The 14,547-nt window shown below is 36.6% G+C and overlaps 1 protein-coding gene across 1 annotated transcript in view; it reads right to left on the bottom strand.

Annotated features, from left to right (window-relative positions):
- Positions 1 to 14,201, bottom strand: part of LOC126253101 (conserved oligomeric Golgi complex subunit 7) — a 93,303-nt gene extending 79,102 nt beyond the window's left edge. The window contains exons 1-4 of the mRNA XM_049954210.1: positions 14,060 to 14,201; positions 11,653 to 11,742; positions 11,481 to 11,561; positions 2,391 to 2,495 (exon numbers count right to left, since the gene is read on the bottom strand). Coding sequence (XP_049810167.1) covers positions 2,391 to 2,495; positions 11,481 to 11,561; positions 11,653 to 11,742; positions 14,060 to 14,062 — 279 coding nt within the window. The 5' untranslated portion in view covers positions 14,063 to 14,201. The remainder of the gene's footprint in view (positions 1 to 2,390; positions 2,496 to 11,480; positions 11,562 to 11,652; positions 11,743 to 14,059) is intronic.
- Between the last annotated feature and the right edge of the window lie 346 nt (positions 14,202 to 14,547).

Here is a 14,547-nt window from a genome sequence, read left to right as displayed (position 1 = left end):
GGAGTGGGGCTCGGGCACATTACTGGGTACAACATTTACTCTGTAACTCTTTTTGTTCTTTAGTCCAAAAATGATTTCCTTTGAGAGTTAACTGTTGCAGGAATAGGCAGCTGTGATAAGCAATCACTAGTTTTATCTATATTAGGTGTGCTGAATTGAGCTCTGATGTTGGTTCCATCAGAGCACATTCTATTCTAGTTGCATTCCAGAGGCACAACCTACTTTGTCAGGGCAGAGCCACTTGCAAAAGGAGTCATGCTATATACCAAATCGGCTGAAACTTCTGCAAACAAATAAGCTGTCCACCTAAATCACTACAACCGAACAATGCCCAGGAGCAAAACTGAGCACCCAGTGGCACTAATGCTGCTGTGTTTTGCAACCCATGCCATTGAAACAACACCCTCTCCAAATTTCAATTTCCCTTAATTTCATATATGTAATTTGTCCTTACAATATATCTGTTGTTCCCATAATACTCTTGGCCCAAATGTCTGCTGTGGTGTTGTGCACATAAACAAGCATGTCTGTCTGTACACACAGAACATTTAGAGTTGATTTTCATACTAGTTTAGGTATGATGAGGATACTTAACAACTGTAGGTTTTTTTTTTTTTTTTTTTTTTGCCATAACACAAACATGACAAGTAGTACATTAAAAGTGACAGTCTCATTTTTTCAAGAATATAAATGTTTTGTAGGGATAGTTAGAAGCAGAAACAGGGACCCAGTGTGGTGCTCACCCCAGCATTGCCAGTTATGAAGCTGGAGTGGCTGGCAGTTTTGCAAAGTATTCTCCAGTTCTCCCTCTCTCTGCACAGAATGCACCAAACAGCTGAATTCTTAGTTGCACATCATAATAGCCCCTGTCGCACACCCAGGTCCATCCCTCTCATGCCTCACCACTTGTCCACTTCACCATGTGTCACTCTCAATGTCCTCTGCCTGCATCAGTCCAAGTTCATTGGTGCCACACTCCCGTACTGTTCTCTTGGTGCCTCTCCTCTCCAACCACCAGCGTGCACTCCCTTCACCCTTCCCTGCCATTCTCCAACTCCCTTTTCCCCTCAACCATTCCGCCCGGCAGCCACTCACTACAGTCAAGTCACAATACAGGGACAATATAGCTGTCAAGACATTGTAGCTGCACATGTTTATGTGTCGGGAAGTCCAAAAAAAATGGCTCTGAGCACTATGGGACTTAACTTCTGAGGTCATCAGTCCCCTAGAACTTAGAGCTACTTAAACCTAACTAACCTAAGGATATCACACACATCCATGCCCGGGGCAGGATTCGAACCTGCGACTGTAGCGGTCGCGCGGTTGCAGACTGTAGTGCCTAGAACCGCTCGGCCACTCCGGCCCGCCGGGAAGTCCAGATGACTTCTTTAGTTAGCTGTATTGGCCTGGCACAGCTGCAAGATTTCCACTGCTACATAAAATGAATTACAATAATACCCTTCATCAATTGGCTGTGGCATTTTGTTTTGGCTACTCTAGTGGGTTGCTACGCTATTGTGGCAGATGTTTTTAATGTTTACTAAGACCTTGGATATGTATCTGCAAACAAGCAAAGTATTAATTATGTAACTTCATACTTTCAGTGGCATAATTAAAACTTTATGATCATCCCTAAAGTGTGTGTGCTTTTTTTTTCTTTAAAGATAGGCCTGAGGTAGGACACTGTCTGAAAGTTTAGCTTCTGTTTCTATCACATCTATATGCCCATCAACTGCTCAATGCCTAAGCTATATAGTGAGTTGCTACCATTATTCCTTCCATTATTTATATTCCACCCAGGACATGACCCATACTTCAGCGGACTTTGAATGCATTCAGCCAACCAACTCAGATGTTTCGTTGTTTAGCCATCCTCCACCTGAATTAATATTCCATCTGTAATTACTTTATGATTTTAGGACATTTAATGTTGACATTCTGTAACATTGTTACTATGCAGAATGTATTTTTCTTCAACAAACATGTTGATTTAGTAAGTATTCAAATCCATTTAACTACCATGGCATCTGATTAGAATATTTAATTTAAAATTGACAATCATTTAACACTGAAAAAACCGTAAAACTGATCCTTGTATTTATGCAGTCACAGAGCAGTCATTCTGTGCATAATGTGCTGTCAGCTGTAATGAAAAAGGGAGGGCAAATGTGAAACAATGAAATTGATACAGGAAGAAAAACAGGACATAATGGGCCAGGGAAAGCTCAAAAGTAGTTCATTTGATATTACTGGAAACAGGACACAATGGGATAGGAAAAGCACAAAAGTAGTTTATTTGATATTACTGGCTAGGATATCAATTATAGCAGTTAAGTTAATTTAGCAGGACCACTCTTTCTCTCCTTACTTCTGTTAACTGCATTACTTACCTTTTCAATATCTTTCTTCACAGCATTCATTTTCTCCTGTAACAGCATGGCTTCCTGTTGTAAAATCTCTGTATCTCGCATTATTCGTGGCAGACTCTGCAGTATCTGTTAAAGATTGTAAAATGGGAAGTTACAAATGAAAATATGATAACATAACAGTAATGAATTAGGGGAGTAATCTAGAAAGTAAGTTCTGTTGGCAATTATAAGAATAATAAGCAGTGGTCATCAGGTAAAAAGACTTGTGTGCTTTTTCTAACAGATAGCCATGGCAAAAAACCATTTAGTATGTTTCAAGAAATAAGACATAGTTCTGACTATTGAAGTCAAATGTGGAGTAAGAACTAACATGTTGCAGGCACAGGCATTCGTACGAAAACCATGCAAAAAAATGACTTTGTAGTAAGCGTAACAGGGTCCAATGATGTAGCGAAAAATGAAGCAGATGTCTGTGTAAAAGCTCTACAGAATTTTCTAGCACAGAACAAAACAAGAAAGACAGTAGTTACTACAGTGCCACATAGGCACAATATAATCTATAGTTCACGCATAAATAATGAAATTCAAAGGACAAATATTAAAATAAAGAAACTGTGAGCTGAATATGCAAGATGTGATGTGCTCCATATTAGTAAACTACTGCATAGCCTTCACACCAAGCATGGCTTCCACCTAAACTGTGAAGGGAAGAAGTTTGTGTATGATTGTGTCAGTGAAATAATTCAAGAAAGACTAACAGAATAACAATGTCTATGAATGTAGTGGTTTGAATAATAACGGAAATGAATTAGGATAAATTGACTTGACAGGCAATAAACCTTTCAGAATGGAGCTAGACACTAGAAGGAACAAACAAAAGAGTGAGTGTTTACAGACAATAAACAATAAACCTAAATCTGGTACTGTAGATCAAACGAACATTTGCTTTATTAGGAATAAAATATTAGAACATTTTTGTAATACTGAAAATGTTGGTGTTGCATGTGTAACAGAACACTGGAGGACTGATCAGGTAGAATATTTTATTCCTCAAGGTTATACTGTTGGTGAAATAAAGTGTATACATGAAAGAAAGAATAGAGATGCACTAATATTTGTTAGAGATACTACAATGTTTTCTAAGATAGATGTTAGCACGTAACATACTGAACTAGATGGAGAATTAAGCTGTATAAGAGTTAGTGCAGAGATTACCATAACTGTTAGTTTATATAGATCTCCAGGAGGAGATGTGAACATATTTTTTGAAAGATGTGAACTGATTATGAGGAAAACTTTGAAAACTAAGATAAACGTCATTATTTGTGGCAATTTCAACACCGAAATGACCAACAAGGATGAACATGTTACAAGAAATTTTTTTAAACATATTAAGATCTCTAAATATTCACTGTAGAAACTACACACCTACATGGAATAATGCCTGCTTGGAGAACATTACAGTTATTTTTTCTGAGATATTTATGATTTCATCCTTGTTAGAGGTGCACTAGTAGACCATGAACCCTTAATTTTAATATTTTGCTGTTATCAGTTGTTTAAGTCAGACACATCAGCCAGCATGAAATCCAATGCTAAATGGTTAAGAGACCAGAAAGGTGAATATATTATTCTACTTATTGACAGATTAGCTGATGTTAGCTTGATTAGCTAAATGCAGCACTGGATCCTGAAGAAGTAAATGATTACTTTATAAACTCTGTGAGTAGGTTGCGAGACAAAATTAATCAAAATGTGCTGTAGAACCTCTTGGTGCTGAGTCACCTAAGGGGTGTGCCTTTCACTGGGATGTTGTCACCCCCAAGGATATTATAAAAGCTGTGTCAAGGTTCTCAGACTCCAGTGTTATGACTGTTATTGGTTCTCCAATTACGTGAATAAAAAAAAAACTAGTACATACTATCTGTCAACCTCTTACTATCATCTTTAATAAGAGTTCAGAATCTGGAGTTTCCCTTGGTGCACTCAAAATTGCTCAGCGACACCAGCCTTTTAAAAAAGGGGGATACACATTAGCCCCAAAACTAGCAACCAATTTCTGTTGTCAAATTTTCTCCAAACTTTTAGAGAATCTAATGTGCAAGCAGCTAAATAGCAATTTTGGAAAGCATGATCGCCTCTCCAACACACAGTCACAGTATGGATTCCAACATGGCAAAAATACAACTGCTGCTGTCACTTAAATTGTTAACCATGTGATAACTGCATTTGAACATTGGGTTCTAGTATCAGTTGTATTTTGTGATCTCAGCAAAGTCTTGGGCTGTACACCATTTAACATCCTACTTGCAAAGCTGGCATATTATGTCGTACACAACCCATCTTTAGATGTAATCATGTGATATCGAAGCAACAGAAAGCAGTTTGTATCAGTCAAAAACAGATGTTCTTCCTTGAAGGAAGTCTGGACTGGAGTTCTATAGGGCTTAGTCCCTTTCCACTCATCGTTACAGTAAACAATCTGCCAAACCACATAGGAGCAGATTCCACAGTGTGTTGCGCAGATGACATAACACTGCTAAAACCCACCATGACATGACAGCACTGCATTTAGCAACACAGGAAAGTTACAACAAGCAATGAATTGGTTTTCTTAAAATGAACTCCTATGCAATCCTGATAAAACACAGGAACTAATTCTGGGTGTGGAAAGTAAATCAGTAAAGCTTTAGGCTTTCACATTGATTCAAAATTAAACAGGGAGTAACATATTAGCCATGTCTGCAGAAGAGTACCAACAGTAAGCTATCTCGCGTGGAAACTGACAAATACAGTCACCGGTGAGTATCTAAAGGTTGCATATTTTGGCTTATTTCAGTCACACACTTCCTACGGCATACTGTTCTGCAGACATTCCAGCTTTTCAGTGAAATTCTGAAAATTCAAGGGGGGGGGGGGGGGGGGGAGTAATCAGAACAATGAGCAATGTGACACCTAAGGAACACTACCATCCCTCTTTATCAAGCTCCAGATATTGACTGTTGTTAATCTATACACAGTGTTGCATCACAAATGAGTTCAGCACCACAGAGATGATACACCCTTGCAATACCAGGGACAGACTGAATCTTGATATAGTGAGACACAGACTCACAAGAACTGCAAACTCACACGAAATAACATACTTAAAACTTTTTAATGAACCTCCAATAGCTTATCAGATATTATCCCTTTATATTTTCAAATTTAAGATGTCTGATTGGTTACTAAAACACCCATTTTACAAGATAGCCAATGTATTTGAAATACACATGACTGACATTAGTAGTTAAGGATGTTTTTGAAAGATATGGAATCAAATTGTAAAAACTTCACTGCAAAAAATAGTCTTAATTGAATATCTGATGTTCAAACCTATTCCACTACATGCGGTCAGCAGTGAATAAACTGAATAAAGGGTGTGAAACATTGATTCAAATAGTATAAACCAGCAAATGTACATATCTTTCACTATTTTTCTAAATTTTACTCTTGAGGGTTTTATAATAGCATGCAATGAGTTTGTGTAGTCCTTCACTGCAATGCCATAAATTTCACAGTCTACATCACAGCCTGCACAGCGCAAATCCTGCCACATAATGTATAGGAAACACTAAACAGGCAGATTAAGACATTCTAACATGACTGCCGAGAAACCCAATGGTATTAAATGGGAAAACTAGATGATAGGGTCACAGATCTCTATGAAACGTGCTCCTATGAGCACCAGAGTAAGAAAAGCTCCTGCTGCTCAGCTGCCAACTGGCGTAAGTCAAATGAACAACAGGGGTGCGGTTCATGGATGTTTCAAGTCAAATCTGAAGCTTTAACACCATGAAGACTACAGAAAGATACAAAACACGGAGGGGGAAAAAAACCACACACACACACACACACACACACACACACACACACACACACACACACACAATGCCAGTATCACACTCACAATTCTGTGAAAGAATGTCAACTCGAATTTTCAATTAATAAAAAAACAACCAAGATCATGATACTTAGACATCAATCAGGTACTGATGTACTATATCAGAATATGAAAAAGTTGGTCACTTTTGTCTACTGGGGCTAAGTATTTCAGAAAGACGGTGGTTCTACACAGGAAATACGATGTAGAGTTGTTCTAGGTAGGGATGCTGCATCAAAGCTGACAGTGATTTGAAAAGACTGAGTACTAACCAGGCATGCTAAACTGAAAGTGCTGAAGTATCTGGTGTTTCCAGTTTTCCTTTATGGTGCTGAAACATGGACAATAACTAAAGGGGACCGGAAAAGAATTGATGCTTTTGAGATGCAGACATACAGGACACTGCTGAGAACATCACTAATAAAAAAACGGACCAACAAATCAATCCTTCATGAACTCATGGTGGAGAAGAGGTTGTCCAGTATGTGTTTCCAGTGAATCCTGCAGTTCTTTGGTCACATACTTCGATGACAGGAGGATAACTTGAAACAGATAATCATCCAAGACAAAGTCGATGGGAAAAAGAGTGCTGGGAAGACCATCAAGATGATGGAGAGATCAGATAAACAAGAAGACACACCAAACATAGGGCTAGCTACTCCAAGAAGCAGACGACCAAGAAAAATGGAGACAGACTGTTAAGAGAATTTTGAAATGGGTCACCAACTTTTAACTATGAAAGACAGAGTGTTGCTGTTGTTGATGAGGATGATGATGATTGAGAGGTTTAAATATCCACCATTCAGTAAATTTATGAAAATCATTGCCCAACTCATATGCAGATGTGGCTGTTTCAATTCTGTTCATCTTTGAAAACACAATATACACACATGTATTAACTCGCATAAATCAACCAAGTGATGGATGTTTAAACCTCTGAAGTGCATAAGAAAATAAATCATGACCGGTCACAGTAAAATCGTAGTTTCAACTGATATTGCAATGTTTTGGACTTTATATAGGGTCCCATGAGGAACGATCAATATTTAGGGATATGACATGAACAATCATTCAAAGCAAAAATGTATAGTAAACATGCACTCTAAAATGCATACCTTAACAGCCATGAACACTTGATCAGTAGAAGACACATGTTACATGGTAGTGAGGAAGAAAAAGTACTCTTAGCTCGTAAGATATGCTCTTTAGAGCGAATGTTTGCTGGACTTTTTTCCTGTTTTGGTCCATACTACCACCTCAAAGTATGGGGAGCAAAGAGCTTGCAGTAGAAGGATTAGTCGTTATCTACTATACTTTTTTGCTTTGAATGACTGTCTCTGTCATATCTCTGAATAATGACCACCCCTATTCAATCAGCCAACAATATGCTGATTTTGTACTGTCATGATGTATCGGTAAACTCAGAAAGCCAAAAACCGGAAGATAAATATAAATGGAAGGTGGTGACATACAGCAAAAGGAAAAACAAGGCGACAGATACGCAACAAAAGGAAAATGAATTGTTAATATTTGGCGATTCGCTGCTGAAGAATATCACTGTCTCCAATTGCAAGATCAACGTATGACCTGGAATTAGAACGCAACAATTCGGTAAACATTTTAAAAATATGCAAGACAAGCTTCTACAAAACCAGATTCTGAAACCAGACATAATTGTAAAGGGGTGTTTATACATGTTGGAACAAATTCGTTAAGGAGCAGCAGTGAGGAAGAAATGGCAAACAAAGCAAGAAACTTGATTCTTTCTGCAAGAAATATGTATGCAGGATCTCGGCTGATACTTTGCGGAAGCATAAACAGAAGGTCAGTGAGTGAAAAATATATCACCAAAATAAACTGTGCTCTTAAAGAACAATGTGATTGTCCTAGGGGAGTTTTTATAGACACAAACAAATTCCTATGTGAAAATTCACTAGTGAATGATGGCTTGCATTTAAATAGACTGGGGTCTGTAACATTCAGCAGAATGTTTGCAAATGTCTGCAAAATCATTAGCAGCAAGGGAAACTAATACGGCCTGAAGGGGGTGAAAAATCACACACTCTAGCTGGAAAAGAAAAATATAAGCACTGTACAAAAAAAGACAATGCTAAAGAATTTGCCTCAGAATACAGCTCACAACATGTAAGCCAACAAAAGAAAAATTACATAAAAGTACTTCATCAAAATATTCAATACTTTGATAACAAAAAATTAGAAGCAGTACTCCTGAGTGAAGTAAGACCAGACATATTATGCATCAGTGAACATGGACTAGCTGAAAGTAAAATAGGTAATGTTGCAATAAAGGACTACAAACTAGCTAGTTACTTCTGCAGATCTGAATATAAGGTGGTGGCGTTTGTATATATATTAGAACAGGTACTCTCCTAAAGAATGTAAACAGTGAAGCCGCTACATTGCCCATAGCTAGAGGAAAAGACTTTGAAGTTACTGATATAATGACAGAGGATTTTAGAGTGTTTTGTGTGTCCAGATCACCATGTGGTAATATTAGCATCTTTCTGAAAAAAATTGCTAGCTTATTGAGAATGAATATGAAGAGAAACCTTATTATATGTGGAGACTTCAACATTGACATGGGAAAAAGACACAAAAATATTACAGGATTTTGAAGAATTGTTAATACAGCATAACATGAAAGTAACAATAACTGCACCAACAAGAGTGACTTCACAAAGTGAGACAGTTATCGACAACATAATTACTAATATGTGTAACTATGAGTCACATGTAGCTCAGACAGAAATATCTGATCATCATGGACAACTAATCAGCTTTTGCAGAAGTAATGACACAGCATCAGAACCAAAACAAACAATCAAAGAAATTAGGGTAATTAGTGAACAAAATATCAACATCTTTAGAACAATGTTCAGTAAGGAAACCTGGAATGAAACCCTACAGGCCCAGAGTGTAAATTAAAAATATGATGCATTTATTTCAACAATTAAATACCATTTTAATGTAGCATTTCCCAAAGTAGAGACACAAGAAAGGCTGAAAATTCAAACACAGTGGATTACCAGTGAAATACCAGAACAGCGAAGGAAGCTGCAGGATCTGAGATGGATGGGCCAAGCTGAAAACTATAAAATGTTAAAAAAGAAGTATAGAAAAACAAAAGAGCAGTCTAAGCAAAAGACACCACCATAACGAACTCAAAAAACAAGGCAAAGGAAGCTTGGAATGCAATTAATGCTGAAAGAAAGCAAAAAGATGGGCCAAACATAGAAGAAGGTATTAGGTCAATTAAAATAGACAACACAGTAGTCACAGATGGTATGGAAATAGCAAACATACTGAATAATAACTATATCAGTGTAGTAGAAAACTTAAAATTGGAAAGAAATAGTAAAAAATAGAAGAGTATTAATGTACCAAAAAGATCATGCTGTACTATGTTCTTAAGACCAGTCACGGAAGATGAACTACGGAAAACGATACAGAAACTTAAGTCCAAGAAATCAGCTGGTGATGATGAAATATCAAATCATGTAATAAAGCTGGTAAGTGAGCAGATAATAACACCACTGCTGAACATAGCAAACTGTTCTTTCAGAGATGGAATTTTTCCAGAAAAACTGAAGATAACGAAAGTGGTGCCAGTGTACAACAAGAAAGGGGATAAGGACGACCCCAACAACTACAAACCAGTTTCACTTATATCAGGTTTCTCGAAAATCCTAGAAATGCGTATGTATACCAGATCACTTGATTATTTGGACAAACATAACATTCTCATACCCTCACAACATGGTTCAGAAAGGGTACATCTACAGAATCAGCAATTGCAAGTCTAACAGAATACATTTTACAGTCCTTGGATGAAAAAACGGTTGTCTCTGCAATGTTTCTGGATATTTCAAAAGCATTTGACACCATTTACCATGAAATGTTGATACAAAAATTAGGCAACTATGGCCTTCGAGGGCAACCAGGTGAATGGATAAAATCATACTTGTGCAAACGCAAGCAGTATGTATCATTAGGAAACTCGTACCAATCAAAAACCAAACCCATCAAATATGGAGTGCCGCAGGGTTCGGTAATGGGGCCATTGTTATTTAATGTGTTTGTTGATGATAAAGGTGTTGAGGAGGAAGAAAAGAAAATACTGTATGCTGATGACGTGACAATACTAAATAGTGACCAAAATATGGAACAGCTTAAGAGTAGAGCATATATATCTGCAAATGTCACAGCTCAATTGCTGTTGGAAAATGAACTGGTTTAAAATCTAAAAAAAAAAGACTATGTATGCAGTGTTTAACGATGCAGCTATCACAGTATTCAGACAAGAACCTTCTGTGTACAGTGTATCATGGACTTTTCGAACCATACTTACAGTATGGAGTGACTGTATGAGGAAACTCAAACAAACAATAGACAAAACGAGTGTTCACATTTTTAAAAAATAGCCATTAGGACCATTTTAAGAAGAAAGACTTCTGAAACGTGCAGAAACTGTTTCAAGAAGTTAGCTATCTTAAATTTTCCATCATTGTATATATACAAAACAATAATGTACATCACAAAAGGTGGTGGATTAGAAATGCACCCACAATACAAGAAGGAAGAATGAAGTACGGAGCATACCCCACCGACTGGCAATGCTAGAAAAAGGACCCCAGTACTCTGGTATCAGACTACTAAAAAGTCTGCCTAAAAACCTGCCCGATAGTGTACTTGACAATGACTTTCCAAAGAAACTTAATGACTATCTAATTGAAAAAGAGTTTCACAGTGTTGCAGAATACTTATACCATTAAATTTGTATATATTGTTATTCATTATCAATGATGTAAAAATGTAAGCTAAACGGATAGAAAAATAAGTGATAATCAATGTTACTAATTTGACATGTCTTATATTACACGTACATTTACTGTACACAATGTAATCTAACAGGATCAAATAAAATTCAATTCAATTCAACACATGCTGTCACCACTAATGCAAAGATCCCAACTAAATGAAACTGCTATTTAAGCCCTAGAAAATCAAGAATGTTTGAGTGTTGCATGTACAATAGGGTGGTTGCAGTGCAGTGTACCTAATATTCTCATCAACAGACTGTACTTTCCATGTAACCTAATGTATGTAAGCTTTTTAATTATATAGGATAATGATCACCTCAATTACTCAATAACAATAAATTATGTCACCTGCTGACTTGTGTCTTCCAAAGCACTGTTGACTTGTTGCACATACAGCTGCAGTTTCATGACTAATGAAGATGCAAATGCCTGGAAATGTTAAAACAAATTAACATTCTGACACAAAAGATAGAGATTTGTCAGAATTTATACAAACTTATGAGATACTTCCATGACTTACATCTCTGTTTTCTTGGGCTTCTGCCCTTCGAAATGTTTTGTTTATCCATTCCTTAACATCAAAATTGTCTTCAGAAAATGCTGATATATCCTAAAAGAAAAGGAAAATATTAAATTACAGTAGTAACTAGCCATCAACGCAACATCAAATGTTCATGCAAAATACCTCCATGGAAATGCCATGGCATCACTAATTCCATCATAATATGAACTTAATTTTCAGTTTGAATTATCAAAAATAACATAAAAGAACCACAGCTTTTAAATAGACTATGAAGTAAACAATGTATAATGAATTGTCAACATGAAGCCCTTTTATTGCTGTGCGTGATATTACAGGAGCGAGAGAGAGTTCTCTTGCGAAATTGTCTGTCTGAGAAAGCTTACGAGTTAGACAACCTCACCTTTTTGAGGTGTTTTAACCTCTGCCAGGACAATGTGTTGTCTGTGTAAAATTGTTTGTCCCACTTGTGAAAGGGAATGCTGCAGCAACAACTCATCAAATACATCTACGTATTTTTCCAGGTGTTCTATAGAACACTAAACCCCCAATTGCTCCAAGAAAAAATGATGATTAATAGTCTATGAGTAATTCTAACAGCTAAAAATAAGGCGCAAGCAAGACGGAATGTTTTACAGTCCGTAATAGCATTAAACACTATCTAATACAAATGTGGCATTATGCTACATTGGCAATCCAAGAAACAGGTGATTCCACTTTCATCAAAATTGCCCATCTGAGAAACAGATGACTCCGCTTTCATCACACAAAAAGGTCACAGTATAAAAGAATGCCCTCTTGATGAAACAGGCAACTCAATAGTTCAAGGATAATACATCAAAGCTAAATGATAGTAATGCAGAACATTACTTTCCTCTCTCATAAATCCTGATACTGACCCACACAATCTCGAGGAAAAGTCAGTGAAACTGTTAGGTATCAATCTGAACAATAAGTTCTAGTGGTATATCCAAACAGAAAAAGTATGCAATAAGTTATCAAGAGTAGTGCACCTGATAACAAAATTAAAGAACTATATCAATCAAGACCTACTCCTGATGGCCTATTAAGCAATTTTTCATTCACACGTGAACTATGGGCTGATAGATACTCTGGGGAAACTCTGCTGGAGATAATAAAGTTTTCCTCTGGCTGAAGAAAGTAATACAATACATTTTTGGTCTACAGAACACCTCTTGCAAAAAATACTTCACCGAACACAAAATGCTTACTGTTCCCAGCTTGTACATAAATTCAAGTTTTTGTCTACACTACAGAGAATTACATTTATATAAACTAGCTTATGTCTAGACTTATGAAACCAGTAACAGAAATCTGGACTAGACTATTTAAGACTAAGAATAACTTTGCACACACTGGAAAGGTGTTTCTGAACAAGATACAGCCAAATGTGAAGATATTCCCACACAATAAATTTAAAATGGTGATGTAATCATGGCTAAAAAGAAAGACCTGCTATAATGCTAAGGAAATCATACATAATAGTGTAAGTGATTTTGCAACTTACTTATGGTGTGAAATAAATGCTGTACAATACACAAGGGCAAACTATCATTTGCATAAATTAAACATGTAACACTATATTCAGTTGTAATATTGTATGTCATAAAGAAATAACTTGCACTAGATGACGTATCCTGTGACAGCAATATTGTCTTCAGGCATATAAAACGATTTGGTTTGATATCAGCAAAATTGCTAAGAATTCTTTGAGCAGGCCTCGTATTATGCCACATCCATTCAGTTCAAGAGGGTAGTGAAGGAAAAATGACAAGAGGATTTCATATGAATTTAAGTTACAATAACACAAATAGTTTTCAGCAGTTTAACAATAATGACGTACGGTAACATTTTCTGAAAATCATACATGCTGGCAAGTGAAGTATTAATTTGATAATTAATCAATTTAATAATACTTCCTCCTCTCCGTCCTTGTCAAACTAGGCCAGTATTAAGTAGAGGACGATACAATCAATGGTACTATTTCTCACAAGATTGTAGAAATACGGGTGTAATCAGATATTAGTACCTACAAATGAATTCTTAACTTAAAGGGCACAGTTTTTATGCCAGGTATTGTAGTACGTGTATTTTATTGTGTGATACAACATACGATGGGCGAAATGCATGATTTGTACTTTGATGCAACAATCCCTTACTGTGGTACAACACCTACAACGGGAGCAAACAAGGGCTACCTAATCCAGTGTGTAAAAATCAAAACACAGCCATACCATCCCTTCGTGAATACAATGCTTACTTTCTGGTGTGGAGTAAAGTACAGATGTCTGAATAATGCGGCGAGCAATTCAAAGATCAAAAGTATACAATTTGACTTGGCACGTTAAAATGCATATTGTACAACAGAAATGACACTACACATTACCATTGTTGTATGCAATGCTTTTGCAGGGATATGCAGTGTCCGCTAACAACTGTCTTCAACATTTGAAGCTTAGCATTGTTTGTTATGATTTTGAAGTGTCGCATCACAACCACGCTCGACCACGTAGACATCGATAAGATCGACATGTATAGCGTAATGATATTCGATTTTTAAAATTGTTACGATATGAAATGCTAACTGGTGATAAACAAAATATCAGTATATGAAAACACGTAAAACGCAGTTCTAAGCAAAGTCCAATAAATATCTATTTGAATAGAACCGTAACAATAAACTTAATAATAATAATGCCATGATTGCAAAAAATCTGACAAACACAATTCTGTAGCAATTATGAGCAAAGATGAGTAGTCGACAACACTAAAAGACTGATTTTCTTTTCTGAAAACAACGCAACTGAGCTTAAAGAAGATCCAATGGTAGAATTCCAAACTTCATAAGCAAAAATGGTTAATAAATGAGATCAA

This window comes from Schistocerca nitens, chromosome 1 (genome assembly GCF_023898315.1).
Source record: "Schistocerca nitens isolate TAMUIC-IGC-003100 chromosome 1, iqSchNite1.1, whole genome shotgun sequence".
NCBI lineage: Eukaryota > Metazoa > Arthropoda > Insecta > Orthoptera > Acrididae > Schistocerca > Schistocerca nitens.
This window is presented reverse-complemented; position numbering and strand designations above follow the sequence as displayed.